Source organism: Pteropus medius, unplaced genomic scaffold, assembly GCF_902729225.1.
Source record: "Pteropus medius unplaced genomic scaffold, Ma_sr-lr_union100, whole genome shotgun sequence".
NCBI classification, from domain to species: domain Eukaryota; kingdom Metazoa; phylum Chordata; class Mammalia; order Chiroptera; family Pteropodidae; genus Pteropus; species Pteropus medius.
Genome location: NW_024353791.1, coordinates 44,482 through 69,189, shown reverse-complemented (window position 1 = coordinate 69,189; position 24,708 = coordinate 44,482). Strand labels below are relative to the sequence as shown.

Sequence of the window (24,708 nt, the reverse complement as noted above, 5' to 3'; positions counted from 1 at the left end):
GTTGAAATAGTGGTCTGATTAAGGAACTTTGTGATAGTCATTAAAAAAAGAGGGTGTTTAAAAGGGAGAGTGTAACAGGACAAACAGATACTCAGGAACATGGACAATGAGCTAGTGGTTACCAGAGGGTAGGGGGTAAGGGATGAAGGGAGAGATAGATGGGGTAAAAGGGGTCAAATATAGGGGGGTAAGGAGAGGGTGAAGTGGGTAAGGGGGATCAAATATATGATGGCTGAAGGAAACTGGACTTTGGGTGGTAACAATGGAATATATAGATGGCAAATGATAATGTACACCTGAAATTTATATAATTGTATTAACCAACGTTACCCCAATAAACTTAATAAAAAATAAATAAATAAATAAAATAAAAGGGAGAGGGTATGTTTTGACTTTGAAAATTTGTTTTAGGTTCCATTGACCCCATCTGACACAAAGGACTCTCTCTGGCATTAAATTGATGGAAGAAATAAAAGTTACTTATACTTTACATTATTACGACCTAAAAATATTTCCAAAATACAGGGACAGGCTGGCTCCGCACTACCACGGAAAACTTACTAAAGTGACAGCGCCACTTAATACTTGTCAAGGTAGCTCCTGTGGACTTGTGTCCTTGTACAGGATCTTATGCAGCAATGTACTATGAAGACCATCGAGCTAGATCTGAGAGGGCTGTATTGCCTTCTGAATCTGTAGCACTGGGGGATCAGGCTCCTCTGTGCTGAAACAAGTCAGTGTCTGACTGATTGGGATGTAATCCGTGCACTCAAAATTAAAGTGCTGTGAATGAGGGACTCTACCCCACAGATATTGCTCCCATCAGAGAAAAATATATTCCTTCTGAACCACCTATCCTTCCATTTCTTACAGGAAATTCAGGTTCATTATAATCTTATGGGACCACTGTCGTATATGTGGTCCATCATTGACCTAAATATCCCTATGAGGCACATGACTAGTCTGATAAACGTGGTATGTAATTTATTCTTTGCAAGGTATTTCTTTGATTTGGAACACAAAGCATCTTATGGGCTTAGATATTTTCATTTTTTTTCTTTCCCTTCCTTCCTACCCATTAACTTGTTCAAGGCATTCTTCATGTCTTCATTCCTTAGGGTATAGATGATAGGGTTCAGCAGGGGGGTGACAGCGGTGAAAAACACAGACACCACTTTATCCTCGGGGAGGCTGGTGGATGGACGGGAATAGATGAAGATGCAGTGTCCCAGGAACAGCGTGACTACGGTGAGGTGGGCTGCACAGGTAGATAGGGCCTTCCGTCTGCCTTCAGAGATCTGCTGCCTCAGACTTACCAGGATAACTGCATAGGAAACCACGAGAACCACAAAACAGACCACGGAGATTAGCCCACTATTGGAGATGATGAGAATCTCAATGATGTGGGTATCAGTGCAGGCCAGTTTGATTACTTGAGGTACATCACAGAAGAAATTGTCAATCTCATCAGGACCACAGTAGGGTAGCTTGATGGTGAGGGAGGTAAGGGATATAGAGTGGATCATCCCCCCTATCCAGAGGGCCACAGCCAGCCCCACACATACTTTCCAGTTCATCACTGTCATATACTGCAGGGGTTTGCAAATGGCCACATACCGATCATAGGCCATAACAGTGAGGAGAAAGATCTCTGTGCAAGCAAAGAGGTGCAGGAAGAACATCTGAGTAACACAGGCATCAAAGGAGATGAGCTTCTTTTCTGACCAGGTATCTATCAGCATCTTGGGGACAGTGACTGTGGAGTGGCAGACATCGATAAAGGACAGGTTGCTGAGGAAGAAATACATGGGGGTATGAAGCCGGTGGTCATAGATAATAGTTATGACAATGAGGATGTTCCCAATCAGAGTCAGGGCATAGAAAACGAGGAACATGGCAAACACAGCCACCTGTACCTTCTGATTTACAAATAAACCTCGAAGCTGAAAATATGTCACTAAATTAGTTTGATTGAGTAGGCCAGCCTCTTCCATTCTCTTTGTTGGACACTCCTGTCAAGAATTAGAAAAACAAACAAACCAGTATTGGCATCGATTATTTGGTCACTTAATTTCTTCTGTGCTCATGACTTTCCCCTCTACCTAGAATATCTGATCAAATATCTTATTTTAAATTCCCTATTCGGCATCTTAAATCATGCTGGACACATAGTAGGTGCTAAATGCACACTTTTGGAATAACAGAATAGAGAATCTTGATTTACTAAGAGATATAAAACAACTTTAGATAGGGAGAGACCAAATAAAGTGTTTCTCCCTTATTGTGGTAAGATATCAGTGCTCGGATTTAGGTTACAGATTTTTACAGAAGAAATTAAACTTCTCCTGACTCCAAATATGTAATTTGTCCAACGTCACACAAATCCTGGCCTTGAACACAGCTTTCTTTATTGTCTTGTTATTGCATTTTTCACTAACCCAAACGATTTGCTCCCCTGTTGGCTCTGTCGTGATGCCTTGACACTGTAATTTCAATTATCTAGTTTTCAGAAGGTAGAGGCTTTTTGCCAAACTGCTGGACAATTGGCAATGTGGCTGTGGCATTTTTTGAACAATTCTTTAGAGGAGGCTGGATAAAACCCTGGAAACCTTAGAACATCTGGAGAGGGTGAGGGAGGCTTGCTTCTCCTCCACTCCACTTGCTCATTCGTAAGCGAGAGGTCAAGGTTCAGGCTTAATAGCCTCATTGTCTTGACTAAATTATCCTCAGTGCTTTAAAAAGTCCAAATCTGTCATCTTGCCCACAAGTAAATCAAAAGTAGTTGTTTTACTTTCTTTTAAACTAGTCTACTTTCAACCCAAGTCTCACTATTTTTAATAAGAAATGTGTATATGATAGAATCATAAGATCTTTGCTCTTAAAAAGACCTAAGAGTTTACCTAGTCTAGCTTGTTTTCATTTTACAAATAGAAAAAAATGAGGCACAGAAAGGTAAAGCATCTGGCCCAAGTTCACAGAGACTTGGAGTGATAGCTGGGTCCAGAGCTTAGGTCTCCTGACTGCTGGTCCAAGTTTTCTTTATCACCACTCTGACCTGACTTTTGGTGGTAATTGATATAACCGAGGCATTAAGTAGAATGTGTCTCAGTTGCCTCCTTCCTTCTCTCCTAGGTGTTTGGGGTCAGATTGGGTGGGCATCTGTGAGAAGTCTTTCTCCTCTAGCTTGCCTCCTTCATGCTGCTACCTTGATGCACAGCCTTCCAGAGGTGGCCCACCCAAACAGGCTGCCCCTCTTGGTTCCTTGAGCCCCAACATCTTATGCTACCTTCGTCCCATCACTGATCATAACGCATGCTTTATGTCATCTCTTGAGATCAAGCTCTCTGCCAGATGAGTTAACTCCACATTGCTTATGAAAAAAGACTAAACAAAACTTTTGTGCTCCTCGTTTTCCTTTGCTTCTCAATTTTTTCCTATACCTCATCACACTGGACTTCTGCAGACAATGGCCCTTTTTGTCTATATCAGAGGAAAGACTAATAGTCGTGTCAAATCAAGAAACTAGCGAAGGAAATCTGTGGCAAAGCAAAAAGTTTTAGGGCAGGAGAAGTCTTTCAGTTAACATTTAAATTAAACTCATGGTGTTGTTTAGATTCATGTTTATAGCAACATGTTAATGTAGCTATGGATGAATTTTACTATTTACAAGTTTTTCTTAGATTGTTCATTTAAAACTTTTGCTCCAGAAAACAATTTCAAATGTTTAATTATCTACATCTGTTATCTTTGTAATTTAGTAAGTTTGAAGGGGATGATTGCAAAATTGAAAGTTGAAGAACTGATCAAGAATAGAGCCAGGAGTTTATTTTAAGTTCAATGTGAGAAATATCACCTATACAGATAGGAAAGGTATGCAGACTGAGAAATGGATCCGAAGTGAAGATTTCTGTTCCATCATCATCATTTTTTTCTATTTCAGTGGAGCCATAGGAAAAAATGCTTTAAAAAACAGAGATGTGTCCAACTGTAGTAGAAATTTGGTGTTAGTTTATGTCAAAAATATGGTACACAAAATAAAAACCTAGCGTCTATTGCATATATTTCAGAAAAGTGGGGGAAAGCAATTAAAAGAAAAGTAGGATATAATTAAAATGTCTATAAAACTCACCTTGGGTTGTTCCTGATGCTCTCAGCACCTCCAAAGGGAATGGCATTATCTCAGTCTTATAGTTTCAATACTGATATTATTTTCCAGTAGAAATAATTTTTTTGCAATTGGACAAATCAAATAACCCCACTTACCTTGATTTGATTTTTCTGTAAAGAAAGTCAAAACCTTTGAAGTTCCTTTGGGTCTTGTTCACAGTTTTTGATAATAAGTCACAGTAGATATATTTGGTGATATTTGACCAGAGGCGCTTCAGGATTTCTGCAAAAAGCACACCTTTGTACCTATATTTTTGTCATATTTTTTCAATATGTATAGCATGTAACTCTGCACTAAGATTTTCTAGAATTGTTTTCTAGTCAACTGAAGGTGTGATATAGGAATGGTATGTTTTTCGCACTTTGTCAGACTGCAGTGATAAGTAGAAAGGATGAAAAGTGCTACCAACCACTTTTGCAGGCCATGCTAGTTTACCAGGACACTTCAAACACAACACTTGATGGAATTATTCAGAATCAGTGTGACTGAAGCATCCTGTTACTTCGCAGCATACTCTTTACGTAGAAGTTTTGCATCGCTAATTTCAAATGGATTATTCCACCTTCAAATACTGAAGGAAATCTGTAGAGAAAGAAAGCAGCTGGGACTGGCAGCTTCCGCGTTGGTGTTTTTCTACTGAATTATATAGGCTTTGTGTCCTTGGGAACTTTAAAGCAGTGACATCAGCTTGCCCTAGTCACTAGTTAGAAAAAGTTAATTCTGTGATTCTGTGGGGATTAAAGTTACAGACTTGCAATTGTCACTAAGGGAATGTAATGAGAAAACAAGACTTCAACATGAGTCTTTAGGATGTATTTATATTTATATATGACTATTAGGTGAGGGGCTTTTATGTATTCTTATTTAATTCATATGAAAACATGGAGATGAGGGAAGGGCAATGGAGTTAAGATTTAATCGGCTCCCTGCCAGAGAGGTCAAATGTTTGGACTCTTGAGTCAGATTGTCCAAGTAAAAATTCCAGTGTCTTAGAAGTGTAAATTTGGGCAAGGTATTTCACATTCTGAGCCTCAGTTTTCTAGTTAAAAAACATGAATACAATGGTAAAAATTTTTAGAACTCTTGGTAAAGCATGTGGCCCTAAATGTGTTAACTATATTAATATAATTCTGTAATATGCAATTCAAAAAATAAACAAAACAGCCACCACCAGCTACCAGCATCCCTATTTGGGCATCGCTTCATTATTTTGGATAATAGTGAAAATGTAGAACCTCTTGCTTAAATGCCCCTTTCTCTTTCTCTGTTTGGATGTATGAGCTTGGTGGTTTAAGTTGGTGAAAGGATTCAAAGGAGAGAGATGAAGATTATACTCTGAGTTTGAATTTCAAGATTGAACAGTTTTGTGGGATGGTCATGATATCCTAAACAGAGGGTTTGGGGCTAGAGGGTAAGCCTCACAGCTGACTCTCCATACAGCAGTGTGTAGAGAGAAAATGCTAATAGAGGAAAATGTCAGAAGTTACTGGAAACTCTTACTCCCAAGGACTTTGGCTTAGGCTTCTTTCCCCCAGTTTTCTTGTTGGATTCATTATCATTGATCAGAGGCCAGACTTGACTGTACTGAAAAAACTGGAGCTTCTAGAACTTACAGATATTGCTACTTGGCCACTGTGGGGCTTGTATTGTATTGTTACTTTGACAGTCAGAGAACACATGAGAAAGAAGGATATGCTGGCCATACTAATTCTCTGTACACTTGGAATTTAAATCCTTTATCATAAGCATAATATACCAAGGGCAATACAGAAAATGACTTTCAATTGATTACAGGGCCATTTCTATGACTGTTGTCATTGGCAAATGCAAAGTTGAGAAATTACTCTTTGACTTCTTTGTATTACTATTTCTGTACTTCCTTTTGGTAGCCCCACCACTTTCCTCTGACTGTTCACAGACTGCAACCTAGGTGTCCTACTCAGGCTTTTCTTCCCTGGCAGTTCTTCGTACTCCAAAATTGTGTGTTCCTACTTCCTCCACAGAAAAAATGAGAACAGTTGTTTATACTTGCAGAATACTTTAGAGTTTGCAAAGCTCTTTCATACTCATTATTTTAGTTGATCTTCACAACATCCCTGTAAGATAGAGAGCATTATAGAAAAATTGGACTTAGTGTTTAGTGATTTTCACCAAATTTACATGTCAGATAGCATCTGAAGCAGAGCTCGAGTTCAGGTCTTCTGTTGCTAAATCCAGTACTTATTCTATCACTTCACTTGGAAGCTGTGTTTCATAAAAGAGAAATAGCATCAAGGTATACATGATTGGTTGATTTCATCACCTATGGAATGTGCACACTTGAAGAGTTGCTCGATCACTTGTATGTGGAATCTAGAAAAGAAAAAAAATGAGCACATAGATATGGGGGTGGACAAAAGGGTGAAGGTGGTCAAAAGATATAAACTTCTAGTTTATTATCATTCTTTTTTATTGTGGTGACATTGGTTAATGAAATCCAGTAAGTTTCAGGTGTACAATTCAACAGTAAGGCATATATATACATTGGCATTGTGTGTTCGCCACCCATAGTTAGATTTCTTTCTGTCACCACCTGTTTGTCCCCTTTAATCCCATCTACCTCTCCCCTTCTCCCTCCCCTTGACCTCTGATAACTGCTAGTCTATTGTCTATGAGTCTCTGCTTGTATGTCCTGTTTGTCTGTTGCTTTTAGGTTTATATCTCACATATAAATTATGTGGTTTTCAACTTTTTCTATCTGGCTTATTTTGCTTAGAATGATTAGCCCAAGGTCCATCAGTGTTGTTGAAAATGGCAATATTTCATCTCTTTTTACGGCTGAGTAATATTACATTGATATATGTACCACAGTTTCTTTTTTTAAAAATTTATTATTTATTTATTTATATTTTAATTAGTTTCAAGTATATAGTACATTGGTTAGACATCTATATAGTTCATAAAATGACCCCCCCAATTGCTCCCTCCCTCCGCTGACCCTCCACCTAGCCAACGTACTAATGCTAACTGCATTCCCTATGCCATGCTCTCCATACCTGTGACCATCCATCAGTTACTAATTTGTACTTCTTTAACCCTTCACCCTATTCTCCCAGCCCCCCCAAACTCCCTCCCTTCTGTCCATCACCAAATTGTCCTCTATATTTGTGAGTCTGTTTTTGATTACTTTGTTCTTTTTATTCCTTAGATTCCGCATATAAGTGAAATCATATAGTGTTTATCTTTCTCTGTCTGACTTAAACACCTTCTAGGTCCATCAAAGCAATATCTTTTTCCATCCCCTTCCTTTCCATATGTAGGAGTCTTGTTTTCTTGTCCTTTCAGCCAGTCTTATCTTTTGGTTGGAACACTTAATTCTTTTCCATTTCAGATACTTCTTGATAGGAATGTAGTTGTTACCATTTTTTATTCCTGTTTTTGATACAAGATATTCCTGTTTTTCTTCTTAAAGAAGTCCCTCCAACATTTCCTGTAATACTGGCTTGGAGGTGATAAATTCCTTCAGCTTATTTTTGTCTGGGAAGCTCTTTATCTGTCCTTCAATTCTAAATGATAGTGTTGCTGGATAAAGTATTCTTGGTTGAGATCCTGGGTCTTCGTCCTGTCGAATATTTTTTGCCAAGCCCTTCCGTCCTGCACAGTTTCTTTTGAGAAATCAGCTGCCAGTTTTATGTTATAGGTTTTCCTTTATAAGTAACTATCTGTTTTTCTCTTGTTGTTTTTAATATTCTTTCTTTGTATTTAACCTTTGGCACTTTAATTATGATGAGTCTTGGTGTGGCCCTCTCTGGATCCCTTTTTTTGGAATTCTCTGAGCTTCCTGGGGTTTTATGTCCATTTCCTTCACCAGGTTAGGGAAGTTTTCCATCATTATTTCTTCAAACAGTTGTTCAACATCTTGATTTTCTTCAGTTATGCCAATCAGACAGAATTTGGACCCTTAATAGTGTTCCATATTCTCCTTAAATTATTTTTAAAGTCTTGTCATCTTATCTCTTGCCATTCTGATTGCATGTCCTTGGTTTTCCTATCCTTTAGATAAGGCATTTGATCTTTTTTTAAATTCACTTTGTTTATTCCTTTGTTTATTCCATTTAATATACTTCTCATCTCAGATAACATGTTCTTCATTTCAGACTGGTTCCCTTTTATAATTGCCATTTCCATTTTTATGTTTTTTATCTCCTTGTTGGAGTTCTTTACACTTCCCAAAAGTTCATTGAGCATCTTTATAACCAGTGTTTTGACCTCTGAATCTGTTAGATTACTTGACTCCATTATATCTGGATCTCTGTTCTGTTCTCTCATATGGTTTCTGCTTCTTTGTCTTCTCATTTTGGCTGCCCTTCTGTGTCTGTTTCTATGTATTAAGCAAAGATGCTAAGTCTCCAGTCTTATTAGTGTGGATTTGTGAAGTAGGTGTCTAGTTGCACAGTCCTGAGAGGGGTTCAGCTACAGGTCAAATTTAGCCCAAGCCTTTGCCCCTCCAGAGCCACCTGTTAAGATTCAGCAAGCAATACACAAATGCCGTGCTTATAGTTGCCTCAAAAGGCCACACCAGAAACAGAGGCCAGCTGCCTCCTCCAGTGTGAATCTCAGCAAGAAGCTCCTGATTCACTGAGCATAAACCTGGATGTGGCTTCAGCGGGGCCAGCAAGTTGGGGGAGGTGGGGTTTCAGAGAATCTCTGGGCAGAGCGACCACAGCGAAACTCTGCTTGCGGTCGCGGCCCCTTTAAGAGGCATCTGCCGCTGCTGCAGCCTCCGTCTCACTCATCCACTGGAGACCCAGCAGTCCCACGTCCTCGCCCCGTCCTACCTTCTGCCATTACAGAGTGAATTCTTGGATTTCTCCCAATTTGCATGGCTTGTTCATCAAGATTCCAGGCGATTTTTCCTGGCTGCTTCTTCTTGTTTCCTTCTCAACTTTGATTTGGTTGCCAGAGGGATGAACAGAGCCTCTATCGTCTACACCATTTTTTTTTTTCTCCCGGGCCATTCTTATTTTAGAATTCAACATATTTATTAATCTTCTTTTTGGTTCCACTTGAGAAGAACTCAAGAGTCCAAAGAAAGTGCTTCGGCATCCTCAGGAAGGGCTGACGTCCAAGTTCTGATTCAGACTACAGATGAGGCTGCACGCTGAGCCCTGTCTACTCCACGGTTGCCCAGGGAAGCCCTCTCCTGCCTCTGCAGCAGACCATTTCCCGACCTTCCCCTGTATCACAGCTTTTTTATCCAATCATCTTTCGTAGGACACTTTGGTTACTTCCATGTCCTGGCCACCGTGAATAATTCTTCTATGAACGTGATTGTGTAAATATCTTTAGGACATGAGTTTTCAAGTCTTTGGGGATAAATACCCAGTAGAAGGATTGCTTAATCATATAGTAGATCAATTCTCAGTTTTTTGAGGAAACTCCATATTGTTTTCCATAGAGGCTGTAGCAATTTGCAGTCCCGGCAGCAATGTATGAGAGTTTCTTTTTCTCTGTATTCTCTCCAACACTTGTTATTACTTGTCCTGTTGATTATAGCTATTCTGAAAGGTGTGAGATTGTATTTTATTATGATTTTGATTTGCTAATAGCTAGTGAGGTTCAACATCTTTTCATGTTTGTTGGCCATTTTTATGTCTTCTTGGGAGAAGTATCTGTTCAGGTCCTTTGCCCATGTTTTTTGATTGGATTGTTTGTTTTTTGTTGTTATTGACTTGTATGAATTCTTTGTATATTTTAGATATTAAGCCCTTATCAGAGGCATTGCTTGCAAATATTTTTTTCCATTTGGGTGGTTGTCTCTTTACCTTATTGACTGTTTCTTTTGCTGTGCAGAAGCTTTTTAGTTTAATATAGTCCCATTCATTTATTTTATTTTACTTCCCTTGCCTTTGAGGTCAAATTCATAAAATCTTCTTTAAGTCCAAAGTCCATGAAGGTATAAACTTTTAGTTATAAAATAAATGAGTCATGGGGATGCAATGTACAGCATGACAACTATAGTTAGTAATACTGTATTGTATATTTGAAAGTTGCCAAGAGAGTACATCTTGAAAGTTCTTATCACAAGAAAAAAAATTTTAATTAGGTATGATGATAGATGTTAACTAGACTTATTGTGGTGATCATTTCAAAATATATACAAATATTGAATCATGTTGTACACCTGAAACTAATACAATGTTATATGTTAATTATATCTCAATAAAAAAGAGTTGCTTTCACACAGGCACTAATGATTATACAAAAATACTATGAACAATTATATGCCAACAAATTGGACAACCTGGAAGAAATAGATAAACCCTTAGAAATGTACAATCTTCCAAGACCAAATCAAGAAGAAACAGAAAATCTGAACAGATTAATAACCACTGACAAAATTAAACCAGTAATTAAAAAATTCCCAACAAATAAAAGTCCTGGACGGGATGGCTTCACAGGTTAATTTTATTAAACATTCCAAAAAATATATACACCTATCTTTCTCAAACTATTCCAGCATTACCTTAATTCCAAAAACAGACAAAGACATTACAAAAAGGAAAATTATAGGCCATTATCTCTGGTAAACATAGATGCAAATATCCTCAACAAAATATTAGCAAACTTAATTCAGCAATACATTAAAAAGAGCACATACCATGATCAAGTGCAATTTATTCCTGGGAGGCAAGTGTGGTTCAATATCCACAAATAAATTAATGTGATATACCACAAAAACAAATGAAAAATAAAAATCATATGATCCTATCAATAAATGCAGGAAAAGCGTTTGACACAATCCAGTATTCATTTAGAAGGAAAACTCTCAGGTAGGTGGGAATAGAGTTAACATACCTCAACATAATAAAAGCTGTATATGATGAACCCACAGCTAACATCATAATCAAAAGGTCAGGAACAAGACAAGGGTGTTCATTTTCACCACTTTTATTCAACATAGTATTGGAAGTTCTAGCCACAACAATAAAGCAAGGGAAAGAAATAAAAGGCATCTGAATTGGAAAGGAAGAAGTAAAATAGTCATTATATGCAGATGACATGATATTATATATAGAGATCCCTGAAGATTCCACCAACAAACTATTAGAACTGATAAGTTTAGTAAAGTAGTAGGATACAAAATTAATATTCAGAATTGGTTGCATTTTTATGAACTAATAATGAATCATCAAAAGAGAATTTAAGAAAACAATCCCATTTACAATTGCATTAAAAAAGTAAAATATCTAGGAATAAATTTAACCAAGGAGGTAAAAGACCTGTATTCAGAAAGTTATAAGACATTGAAGAAAGAAATTGAAGAAGATATAAATAAATGGAAGCATATACTCTGCTCATGGATAGGAATAATTAATATCATTAAAATGTCTATACTACCCAAAGCAATCTATAGATTTAATGCAATCCATATGTAAATACCAATGGCATTTTCTACAGAACTAGAACAAATAATTCTAAAATTTATGTGGAAGCACAAAAGACCCTAAAGAACCACAGCAATCTAGAGAAAGAAGAACGAAAGTGGAGAAATCATGCTCCCTGATATCAAACTATACTGCAAGGCAATAGTGATCAAAACAGCATGGTAGTGGCATAAAAACCCACACATAGATCAATAGAACAGAATAGAGAGTCCAGAAATAAACTCACACCTATATGGTCAATGAATGTATGACAAAGGAGGCAAAAATATACAGTGGGTAAAGACAGTCTCTTCAATAAAGGTTTTGGAAAATTGGACAGAAACATGCAAAAAAGAAAAGAAAAGAAAATGAAACTAGACCACTTTATTAAACATATAAGAATAAACCCACAACAGATCAAAGACCCCAAACCATAAAACTCCTAGATGAAAACATAGGTAGTACAGTCTTTGGCATTACTCTTACTAATATTTTTTGGATATATTTCCTCAGGCAAGGGAAACAAAAGAAAAAATAAACAAATGGGACTGCATTAAACTAAAACGTTTTCGCATAGCAAAAGAAAGCATCAACAAAGCAAAAAGACAACCTACCCAATGGGAGAAGATATTCATCAATGATACATCCAATAAGGGCTAATATACAAAATATATAAAGAATTCATACAATTCAACACCAAAAAATAAACCAATTTAAAAATGAGCTGATGACCTGAAGAGCCATTTCTCCAAAGAGGACATACAGGTGGCCAAAGATATATGAAAACACGCTCAAGTGCAAATTAAAACCCCAATGATATCACCTCACACTTGTCATGATGGTTATAATCAACAAATCAATAAATGACAAGTGTTGGTGAGGAAAGAAACCCTCAATTTCTGTTGGAGAAAAGGGAACTCTTATGCACTTTTGGTGGGATTGCAAATTGGTGTAGCTACTATGGAAAACAGTGGGGAAGTTCCTCAAAAAATTAAAAATAGAACTACCTTATGACCCAGCAATTCAACTTCTGGATATTTATCAGAGAAAATCCAAAATACTAATTCAAAAAGATGTATGCACCCCTATGTTCATTGCAGTGTTATTTACAATAGCCAGATTGGAAGTAACCTAAGTGCCCATCAATAGAAGATTGGATAAAGAAGAGGTGGTACCGTTTGCTTTTTAGGTTAATAATGGGTTTAAAAGAGCCAACTGATATGGTTCATTCTAGAGTTTTTAAAGACAAGCCTTGTTTCTTCTTGTGAATAGCAAGTTTCTTGAGAACAAAAACTATGTACCTTTCTCTATCTTCTTGCAGCTCCTAACAAAATACCTATCATGAAATAGGTATTTAATTGAAATTTTTTATTAATATAGGAATAACTGAATACTTTATATACAAAAGAAAATGAGTGAGATTTTGAATGCAAAAGTCACCAGAAATGTATCCACAGTGTCCAAGATTTTTTGACATGTCTACTTCTAGTATTCTGGCTGGCTGGTCAGATGCCTTTGAAGCATTAAAAAATAAATCTGTATTTTTTTTTCTACAACTGGGTCTTAGTGCTAGGAAGTGTTTATAATAAAAATCAGGCTTTGTGTGTGTCTGTGTTTAATATCAAATTTCTGGAATATTTGTGAAGGACAGCATCTAGCCACTTGTACATGCTCCCAAGAAACAGAAAACATGAAATGAACTAGGTCTCTTTTCTCTGTCACAAACTTCTAAACTCTGGTGTTAGAGGATGAGTTAGAATCACAATGAATAAGCAAGGGTTTATGATGGATAAGACTATCTTATTCATTTATTAAATTCCTAGCACCTAACACAGTGGTAAGCATAATGCAGTGCTTAAAAACATTTTTGTGTGTGTGTGTGTGTAAATGAACCTATGAATAGACATTTAATTTCAGAATTGAATTTTTATTGCTTTTGGAATAAATGTGTTTTGTGACATATGTTTCATAGCAAAGAGGTTGGTAACTTAGTTCTGTGTAGCAACACTGCTAGCATAAGAGAGGGCTCTCTCTAAACCTAATGAATCCAACCAGAAGAATCTTAACCCTGGATGAATACTGTAAGATCTAAGCACTAACTCTGAGAATGCCACGAGTTACTGAAGTTGGCCAAAGATCTGATCTTTTTACATACTGGAAGATTACTCAGTTGAAGAGGAGTCATCAAGCTGGAATAGGTCCACAGTGAAATGAGGATTGTGTAATGAATAATAGAGTATCACATACAATAGATAGATCCCAGATGCGAATGGAAGCAAATGTTAGAGAGAATAGAAATGAAACTCTAATGATAGAAGATTTTTGAGGAATATGCTGTGTGGAAATAAAATTGCAGGATGAGACAGTCTTCAACCTGAGCCATATCAGATTGTTTCCTTCAACTAACAGTTGATGGAAAGTAGAAAGTTTGAGAATGGGGGCACAGAGGACACGGTATAATGTCAAAATCAGTAATTCAGGCAAACATCAAGTTACAATAATTACTTCCTTTATTCAGTCAACGACAGGTGCTGGACACAGAACTGGGTGTTATAAGAAATAAAATAAATGTAAGACATTTTGCCTTTCAGTAGTATACAGTGAAGAGATTCCTCTACTTTTCAGAACTGAAATAATAAGCATGTCAGGTACCTGCTTCAAATTTTTCATTTGTAGAGTGAAGATATTATTCTCTGCCCAATCTACCTAAGCAGAGTTTAAAGATAAAATGGTAACATTATTGTGAAGGTGCTTTATAACCATAAAATATTTTATGGAAATAGAGAATTCTTCTTCTATTACTATGATGACAACAGTAGTAATAAATAATAAAGCAAGAACATCAAACTAAAAAGTTTTTGCACAGCAAAGGAAACTATCAATAAAACAAAAAGACAATCAACTGAATGGGGGAAAGTATTCACTTATGATACCTCTGATAAGAGGTTAATATCCAAAATATGTAAAGAACTCATACAATTCAACAGCAAAAAAACCCAAACAATCCAATGAAAAAATGGGCAGAAGATCTGAACAGATATTTCTCCAAAGAGGAAATATAGATGGCCAATAGACATATGAAAATATGCTTGAAGTCACCAATCATCAGAGAAATGCAAAATAAAACCACAATGAGATATCACCTCACACCTGTCAGAATGGCTATCATCAATAAATCAAAGAACAAGTGTTGGTGAGGATATGGAGAAAAGGGAACTCTCATACACTGTTGGTGGGAATGCAAATTGGTACAGTCACTATGGAAAACAGTCTGGAGGTTTCTCAAAAAATTGGAAGTGGGTATACCGTTTGACACAGTAATTGTACTTCTGGGTAATTTATCCAAAGAAAACCAAAATAATAATTCATAAAGATCTATGCACCCCTATGTTCATGGCAGCACAATTTACAAAAGCCAAGATATGGAAACAACCTAAATGACCATCAGCAGACGATTGGATAAAGAAGTTATGGTTTATATATACAATGGAATATTACTCAGCCATAAAAAATAAAATTTTACCATTTGCAATGACATGGATGGACCTAGAGGTTATTATGCTGAGTGAAATAAGTTAGACTGAGAAAGATAAATACCATGTGATTTCACTTATTTGTGGAATCTACAGGATAGAAAGAACAAACTAATCAAAAACAGACTCACAAATATAGAGGACAATCTGGTGACAGCCAGAGGGAAGGAAGTTGGGGGGCTGGGAGAATAGGGTGAAAGGTTAAAGTAGTACAAATTATTAGTTGATAGATGGTCATAGGAATGGGGAGCACGACATAGGGAATGTAGTTAGCATTAATGCAATGGTTAGGTGGGCAGCTAGAGGAGAGAGAGCAATTATGGGGATTGTTTTATAAACTATATAAATGTCTAACCAATGTACTGTATACTTGAAACTAATAATAAAGTTTAAAAAAGAATAAAGGAAAAATTTAAAAAGATAATGCAAATACTGAAAGAAGTTTTTAAAATAGTAGTGATTTAGAATGGTTTCCTAACAGGATGCAGATATTGATCTGTGTGTAACTAACAACCCATGACCAAGGCCAGGGGAGGCAGCATCAGAATAGTCCCTAATCTTTTCTGCTACTTTTGGCCTGTTTACAGACAGTTTTATCAGCTTAAGTCTACAATTGTTATTAGATGCAGCCACATACTTATTACCCTATGGTTTGGTATGGAATAGCTTCTCCTTATTTATTGAAAAAAGAAAAAAAAAGAAGAGGTGATACATATATACAATGGAATATTACTTGGCCATAATAAAGAATGAAACCTTATCATTTGCTACGATATGGATAGACCTAGAGGGTATTATGCTAAGTGAAATAAGTCAGACAGAGAAAGACAAATACTGTATGGTTTCACTTATATATGGATTCTAAAAAAACAAAATCAACAAACAAAATAGAAACAGATTTATAGATACGGAGAACAAACTGATGGTTGCTAGATGGAAGGAGGTTGGGGAATTGGCTGAAAAAGGTGAAGGGATTAAAAAAATACCAATTGGCAGTTAAAAAATAGTCACAGGGATGTAGAGTACAACATAAGGAATATAGTCAATAATATTGTAATAACTATATGTAGTGCCAGGTGAGTACTAGACTTATCAAGGGGATCACTTCATAAATTATATAAATATCTAGCCACTATGCTGTATACCTGGAACTATTATAATATTGAATATCAACTGTAATTGCTTGTTAAATCATACAGAAATTTTTATTGGTATAGGGGAGAAATAAACCTTTGGGGCTTTTTTGACCTTATTGATTGAGTTTCTTTCTTCCCATTCTATTCTTTCCATTCCAAAAGATAAAAAAGATATGGTCCTCACTTCTAAAAGGTAACTGACTCCCTGCTGAAAACAATTGTCAGCACAATCATCTAGGGTTTGTACAGTTTTATAGTGTAGTAGAAGATAAAAATGTCCATAAAAGTAATGATTCTTTCCTATGAGGCATTTACAATATAGTGAATGAAGATGACTTTTATTTAGGAATTTAAGGAAACGCTTTGAAAAGGCTTTAGAGTCATGTTATCAGTAAATGCAATAGGAATTAACCGTGCGATGTGACCTTCTGTCTCAGCCTTCACATCTCTCACAGCAGGAGGGAAGGGAACCAACAGAGCTTGCAGGCTTCTAGTGAGACCATCATTCTGCCCCTCAATACAAACTATGCAGGTGTCCGACCCCAAGAAGAGGCCACAATTAGATTTCATCACCTACCCTCTCAAAAGAGATCAGCCATTTTAATTTCATCAAGCCCTGTCTGCCTGTTATCTCAGTCTTCATATTTTTGAACCTTCCATTCGCCCCCATTGATTCTTATCTCCTTAAATCTTGGTACTTTCCCTAGTCAAGCTCTTATTCTTCTCTGACCATGGAAACCCTTTATTATGCCCTCTTAGTGAGCATTTTGCAAGTAGAATCCTCGGCCTCATTTCTGCACATTGCCTTTACATTCCTGCTCTATGTGTCTGTCTCTTGCAACCCTCTTAAATAGTGCAGGCATTTTTCTCCCAAGCTAGGACTCAAGTTTAGAAGGAGTCCTTTTTTTTTCCCTCCCTCGTAAAAATTCCCTAACCTTTGAAGAAAATTCTATCAAATTTCCACTGCAACCCTGTCTTGTATCTTTAACCGTCTTCTCCCTTTCCTTGAAGATTTTGGCAGTTGTCATCATCCACATAGACAGTTCATACTATACGCTTGTTTCAGTTCTTTGACCTGTGTTCACATCTACACCGATGCTGATTTTAAAAACTTGATGTTTAATGTTATGATATGGATAATTAAAAATATTCTTGTATTACTTTTTTTCTAATTTAGTTTGCATATATTCAAATCTTAATGAATATTATTATTGAAAGCTTAATATGCTATTGCCTGATATTCTGTAGAATAATAAGATAAGATATAAGCAGCATGTCAGATGTTATAAAAAAGCTAAACTTCATATTTTTTATTAGTGATAGGATGTTGTTGCCTTACCTACCTATAGTTAAGAGACTAAATCACTCATCTCATCCATTGTGATAAAAATGAGGATTTATTCTTTAAGGAATCACAAGTTTTAGGTTAATTATATACAAGCTATTCCTCCCATTCATAGGTGTAGTTTTTCTAGCTCTCTTTCCTTTATCTTCTTTCTCATTCTCTCTCTTACACACACACTTACACACACAAACACATACTGACACACACACACCACACCACACAACAAATATTACTCTAAAAATGTACCTGATTAAATCTGGCTTTCATTTTCTATAAAATGCTGTAGGAGAAGGATGAGGAAGAAAAAGAATGTATTATTCTTTTAACTTTTAACAATATCCTCTGATTTTAAGTTGTGACTGGTTGTAGGAATTACATTCTGGTATAAGCTTTGAAAAAACAGGCTTCAGAAGCAATGAAAATGTGCTTAAATATAGCTCTCTTTTCTTCCTTTTTTTTTTTCACAGCAGTAAAATAGAATAGCCTTTATAACGTGAAACTGTGACCAGTTCCAAAACCACAGATTTACTACACACTTAAAGAGAACTTGTGCTAGCTATGAAGGAACTGGTTCAATTTAGAATTTTTTTTTAGCAACTGACAGATAATGTGAACCAATGAGCCTGAGGGAGGAATCATTTTTCTCTTTTTCTAGTATAAATAAAAAAGCCTTGTGTCTGTGTAGAATCACTGTCCCTAGCTGGTTTCCTGTGATGAATGAGCCTGCCTCCCTCACTCCAGAATGAGACAGATGAGAGCCAGGTTTGGGAGGCGACAACGTGAGGGAGCTACTTTCTGTGCAGGTATTGGTGCTAAATGAGTTTAGTTGTTAGACATTCAGAATTAAATATGCTAAAAATTTTTCACATTTAATTTGGCTATTTTTCAACTCATAAGCATTCTTTTGAATGAAAATCACATGCCAATCTTTTCATTATTTCATAAAATCTTACTTTTCTCCTTCTTCAGCGATATACATACCTGCTGTCTTTCAAGTTCTATGGCTCTCCCTGATGATACTTCAGGAAAGGGAAAAAGTGTAGACCTCTTGCAGCCCCAGCTCCATCATGTATGACACCATGTTTTAATAACAACAGTCCAAGGGAAGTTGGGGAACAGGGCTGCATTTTCTGAGGAATTCAACTGTTGAATCTCTAGTAGTGGGAATATTTCTCATCAAAACTAGAATGTTGCCTGTAATCTCTCTTAGGAGGGGTAGAATAGAGTCACAGTGGCACATATTTCTGTGCTGTAACAGATACTGTGAAAAGAGAACAAGATACACTAAAACCCTTTGCTTGAGAGTACACAGCAAGGGTAGAGTGAAGTTAGCAAAGCAGGACTTATACCTGAAAGAAATTTACAAGGTTTTAAATTGAATTTGTGATCTAAAACAGTGTATGTTCAAAGACTTTAGTAAGATGTTTAAAGACTTTGTAAAAAGTGAAGATAATTTTGGAAAATATCCCAGAGGTAGAATTGGTGTTAAAGATAACTGGGCAAATGCATGTAGATTTCAAAGTTGCTAAGAGAGTTTTAGAGATATACTTGCATCTTGCATTCCTGGGGTCGTCTCCCAAATTCTTTGGGGGAAGCTTCTGAATTTTTGCGGTAAATATTTTCATTCTCTGTTGGGACTTTATTCCATCATTTACTGCCTCACTCATTGATGTCTTCAATTTTATTCTACTGATTCAATTTCTGTAGCCTACAAACATACTTAGAACTTTCCTATAATTAAAAAATTTCTAATCTTGAGCCTGTTGTCCGATTGGGTTACTGTTCTATTTCTGTTATTTCTTCAACAAATTATTTGTTTCTAATACCTGACTATCCACTCACTCTTTACTTCTTGTAGTTGAGTTTTTATATCTGTCTTTGTTTGGGCTCATAATAAAAGTACCATAGGCTGGGTGATTTAAACAAGAAACATTTATTTCTCACAGTTCTAGAGGCCGAGAAGTCCAAGATCAAGGTGCAGGCCAGTTTTGTGTCTGGTGAGAGCTCTCTTCCTGCTTTGAAGATGGTCACCTTATTGTGTCTTCATATGGAGGAGAGCAGAGAGATAGAGAGATCCTGTGTCTCCTCCACTTCTTATAAGGGCATTAATCTCATCATGAGGGTCCCACTCTCATGTTCTAATCTAACCCTGATTACGTCCCAAAGACCTCTCCTTCAAATACTATCACACTGGGGGTTAAGATTTCATCACATGAATTTTAGGAGGACATAAACATTCATTCCATAACACCTACTATCTATGGAACCCATCCCCATGAAGGTCACCAGTGACGTCATAATGGTTAGTTCAGAATGTCTATTCTTTTGTTCATAACAGACTCGTTGAGGTATAACTATCATGTAATAAACGGAACATATGTAAAGCTTACGGTTTGATGAATATTGACATATGTATACACCCATGAAACCATCACCATAATAAAATTAGTGATTATAACCATCATTCTCCCACATTTTCTTGTGTTCCTTTGTAATTCCCCCTTTTGCTCCTTCTTGTACCCAATCTCCCTTTCCTAGGCAACCACTGATGTGCTTACTGTCACTGTTGATTAGTTGCCTTTTTCAGAATTGCTAGAATTTTATGTAAATGGACAGTATGCACTGTTTTGGTTTGGCTTCTTTCATTTAACATAATTATTTGGAGATCCATATATGTCATTTCTTGTATCAGTGATTCACTCCTTTTTAGTGCTGAGTGATATTTTGATTGCATAGATATATCAGTTTGTTTTCCCAATTTATATAGATATGTTTATCAAAAAAAGGGTGGAACATATATAATAAACTGAAAGATGCATGGAACATCTACAATAAAAAGCCCAGAAATAAATGTTGCTATATCTAAAAATCTAATATGTGATTAAAGTGGAAAGCATAAGCCAATGAATTCGACAAATTTAAACAAATTATTTGGAGTCATCGAACAGGAACTTGAAGCAAAAAATATAATTAGATCCCCCTTCACTCGATACGACTTGGGTAATTAAGCAGAGCAGTGATATTAAGATTATACAGTTTATTTTATTAAGTAGATTGAGACATGATCTTTTAGGAAGATTATTTGGCAGTGATATACAAGGTAGATTAGAAATAGGAATGACTGGAATATGAAAGCCAAAGCAAGGAGGCTATGGCAGCATTAGGAGCGTGAATTAATTAGAACAATGGCAATGAGAATGGTGAGAAAATGGAAAATATGAGACAGATTTCAAATTTTCAAAGGAGGAAATAATTGGGCGCTATGTTTCCTTAACCAATATTTAATTAAAGTGATTTCTTAATTTTTTTCCAAACTTGTCTTCAGGTGGCAGACATTCTTATATTTTTGCCAGGAGAACACCAAACAGGAGACTAGAGTTCTGGATCTGGTTCAATCACAAACATTCTGTGTGACCTTAGGCAAATAACCTCCTAAAGCATCTGCTTTCTCTCCTGTAAAATGAATGGGCTACAGCAGATAGACTCTAAGACTTCTTCCAGCTCCAAATTTCTTAGATAATATATTTATTCTCTTGAACTTCATACCTAGTTGGGGCTATGATGACAGACCAATTCAGCTGGAAATGAAAATACTAAGTGGATTGTGTGGACTAACTATCCACACAGGGCCCTAGTCAAGTAGTTAACTATACTCTAGATTAAAAATCCTCTCTTTACACTTTCTCTTAATGATGAAGGGAGCTGTGCACAAAGGAATAGAGTCGTAGGGTACTAATTTGCTTCTGCTCTGCTGGGTCAAATGGCACTCAAGAGGTTAGCTGTTTGTAACTGAAACACACATAAAGTTCAGGGAAGGAAGAAGCCCAGAGTTTGGTTACTTTTGACAAATTACAGGCCAATAGGGACTGCTTATTAAGATGACCCAGAGGAAAATTAAACTTTTTAATTAATCTCCTGTGTTCCTCTGGCTCATGCTAACACCACAGATAAGCAGAGGATTCTTCTAGCGATTTATTATAACTCTCATTCTCACTGATTACTCTCTGTCTGCTCTCTAAATGCTTCTCTGTGGAAGAATAGCAGTTAGCAAAGGGAGTTGGGTTCCCCAGTGGACCTTGTTAAAATTGTTGTGGTTACGGGGTGATTAACTTATGTAAATGATGAATGTGGCCAATGAACTGAGCTATACACACAGAACATATCCAGGAGGCAGAGAATCACAAAGTCTAGTCACACTCTGGAGAACTGTTTAGTATTTAAGGGTGAATTCTGAGAGAAAAATGAAGCCTGAGAATTACTGCTTTGATTGCAGAAACACAAAACATGAAATGACTGATGATTAGAAGATCTTGGTAGAATCTGTACATGTTGCTTTAGAATAGAATACTGAAGCAAAGGTAAAAAAAAAAAAATAAAAGGAAATGAATCAAGCAACCATCTTTGAATGAGAAAGAGAAATATTTCACTCCATGAAAGTGTTTAAATACCACTCACTGGGATGAAGAACATCTTTTGGTAACCAGAAAGCTTTCCAAGTAGGCAGTTATTTCCTCTGGATAGTCTTCATATCCCTATGGAAACAGAATCAGAATCAGGAATTTGAACAAAAGCAAAGGGCATGAAATCTCAAGCTGTGCGAATCTGTGAGGATTGTCTCAGAGGCGGCTCAGGGAAGTGATTTTGTATCTGTTCCCATGTAGTCTTCTAGGTGGTGGGGCACATCAAAAACTCTACTGTATAAACTTAGAATTGCCACAAATCATGTTTACTTTTCTTTTTCAAAGAAAATCCCAAGAAAAGCTGTATAAAACAATAAAAGCCAGAGGGAAGTCTATGGCCATGCTACCCTGAACATGCCCTATCTCATCTGATCTCAGAAGCTAAGCAGAGCCAGGCCTGGTTAGTACTTGGATGGGAGACCACCTAGGAATACCAGGTGCTGTAGGTGTTAAAAAAAAAAAAAGCCAGAGGGAGAACTATTAAGCCCTGCGTTAATAGGGGACGGTCTCAGGCTATGAAATGAAGGTAGGCACGGCACCATTTAGAAAAGATCATCTCCAAATGCAGCTTCTGTGTCTTTCTTGACCCTGGTTCTTTTGGTTACGGAAAAATACAACTGAGATTTTTTTCTATACTTGTTCCAGAAACAACTTTGGATGCCAGGAGTTTTGATGAATATGTTTACATAATAATTTTCATGCCTTAAAAAAGCCCATCTCTCATCTACCGCAGTTACTAAGAGTTCATGATCATTATATTTAACACGTTAGAATGTCATCATATCACATGTGATAAGTTCAGTATGCTTTTTGTGTGAATACATCACTTTTATATGAATGATGAAGCAGTCGACCTTCAATTATGTGACTTATGACACCTGTAGAGAAGAAAGCAAGCTGCTCCAGTGATTAAATTTGCATGACTGTGGTGACCTCAGAAAGGCTACATTCCCTTTTAAGATAGCCTTCCCAGAAGAAAACACAGTTGAAGCTGCCATAAAGCAGCCTCAGGACTGTAGTCTCTCTTCTATAGTTCACAGATTCTGGCTGATGATGTCATTGACACAAAGGAGAAAATGCAAAATGAGGGGTCTTAAGTCAGCTTCCTGGTGAGTGTCACACTTCCGGCTGAGGCCTGAGACCAGCTCTGTGTTTTGGCTATGGCTGGAGGCCTGGGATTGGGGCTCCTTCTCGGCTGTCTCTGGAAGGGTGAGTAGGCTCCTGCACCTTCGGGTCTTGCAAAAGCGTATGTTGTTGTTTTAAAATTTGGAATAATTAAAAAAATCTCCAAATTCCAGATTTATTAATACTTACTGCACCTAAAAGGCCATCAGTAAGCAAATAGCAGCATAAAACTCAAAGCCTTTTTTGTTTTCCTGCAGTTGCAGAGAACAAGTACGGAGTATTTTAGCGTTCATCTGTGGTATCTTCGGAGGGAGCCATGATGCAAATCTGTAATCACTCTATATCCAATGCTTACAACTTCTTCTGGTACCTTCCCTTCCCAGGACAGTGCTTGAGTCCTTGTAAAAGGCTCAAGGCCTTCTCGGCAGGGACGCTACAACATGACGTATAAACGATTCTCCTCTTCACTGCTCATCCTCCAGGTTCAGAGGGCAGATACTGCCATTTACTACTATTCTCTAGGGGACACAGAGGCAGGGAACCCACGAAAAGCAGAACAGAAATGGGAATGATCATAGCCTTTGCAAGAGGCGGACAAGAGAAGAGCAATAACTGCTTTCCCCTCTAATTCAGGGTTCCCAAACTTTTCCGCTTGGCACTGCTATCACAAAAAAAATTTTGAGTCCAGACACACTATATATCATGAAGCTCTCGGTTCAGTGGTGACCAGTAGAGAAGAATCCACAGGAGAGTAAAGTCCCTTCACTCTCAAATCCTGGGAGTTTGTATGTATATAGATATTCCCCTCTCTACTGTACACTTTGAACAGTTCCCAACTGGCTTATATTTCTTTAAAAATATAATTCCTAGAACATAACAACACACCTCAGATATAGCTTGACCTGTCATTAAGTTACAAGGAAACCTAGAGAAAACTAGGTCTGGGGAGGGAAGGTATTAGACCTTGAGAAACTAAAAATTTTCTTCAGTTGACTGAGATAGGAGGGTCTCTTTTATTTAGAGTTGGGAGAGCAGAAGGTCAATCACAGAATTCCCCATTTTTCTGAGAGTTCCCTAAGTTATGTGAAAAAAAAATCTGATTTTTCTTAGTTGGATTGTATTTTTTGTTATAGTTTTACGTAAAAACAAAACAAAACAAAACACTGATTTTCCTTCCTGCTTCAACAAATTTATTTGTGCTGATTTTTCTCTGATACTTCTAAAATGGATATCATCTACATTTCGGAGTCTGAAATTTCAAAGGGCTTTCTCATTAATTTACATAAGTCATTCCTTGTTGTCTCCTGGGAAGTCAGTAACATTTACAGAGTTCTCATGTTTGTAAAGGGTTTCTTGGGAAAAGCAGCAGGCAGTCTTAGAGAAGTACCTGGAGTGGCAGATTGAAGCTCCTTTGGTGTTCTTGTGTTGTGATGTGCATGTCTCAATGGTAGTCAAATAAGAAGGAGGAAAGAGAGGTTCCTCTTGGAGGGCAGGAATCCTGGAGGAGAGCCGAGACCTCCGCCCGCATTTTAGTA

General features: G+C 37.0%; 1 protein-coding gene and 1 pseudogene across 1 annotated transcript; one reads left to right on the top strand and one right to left on the bottom strand.

The window, feature by feature from the left end:
- Positions 1–1,046: 1,046 nt before the first annotated feature.
- On the bottom strand, positions 1,047–1,994 carry OR4E1 (olfactory receptor family 4 subfamily E member 1). The gene has a single exon (XM_039851360.1). The coding sequence runs from the start codon at positions 1,992–1,994 to the stop codon at positions 1,047–1,049; it is 948 nt and encodes a 315-aa protein (XP_039707294.1).
- Positions 1,995–22,378: 20,384 nt separating this feature from the next.
- On the top strand, positions 22,379–22,497 carry LOC120593521 (uncharacterized; annotated as a pseudogene).
- Positions 22,498–24,708: the final 2,211 nt, after the last annotated feature.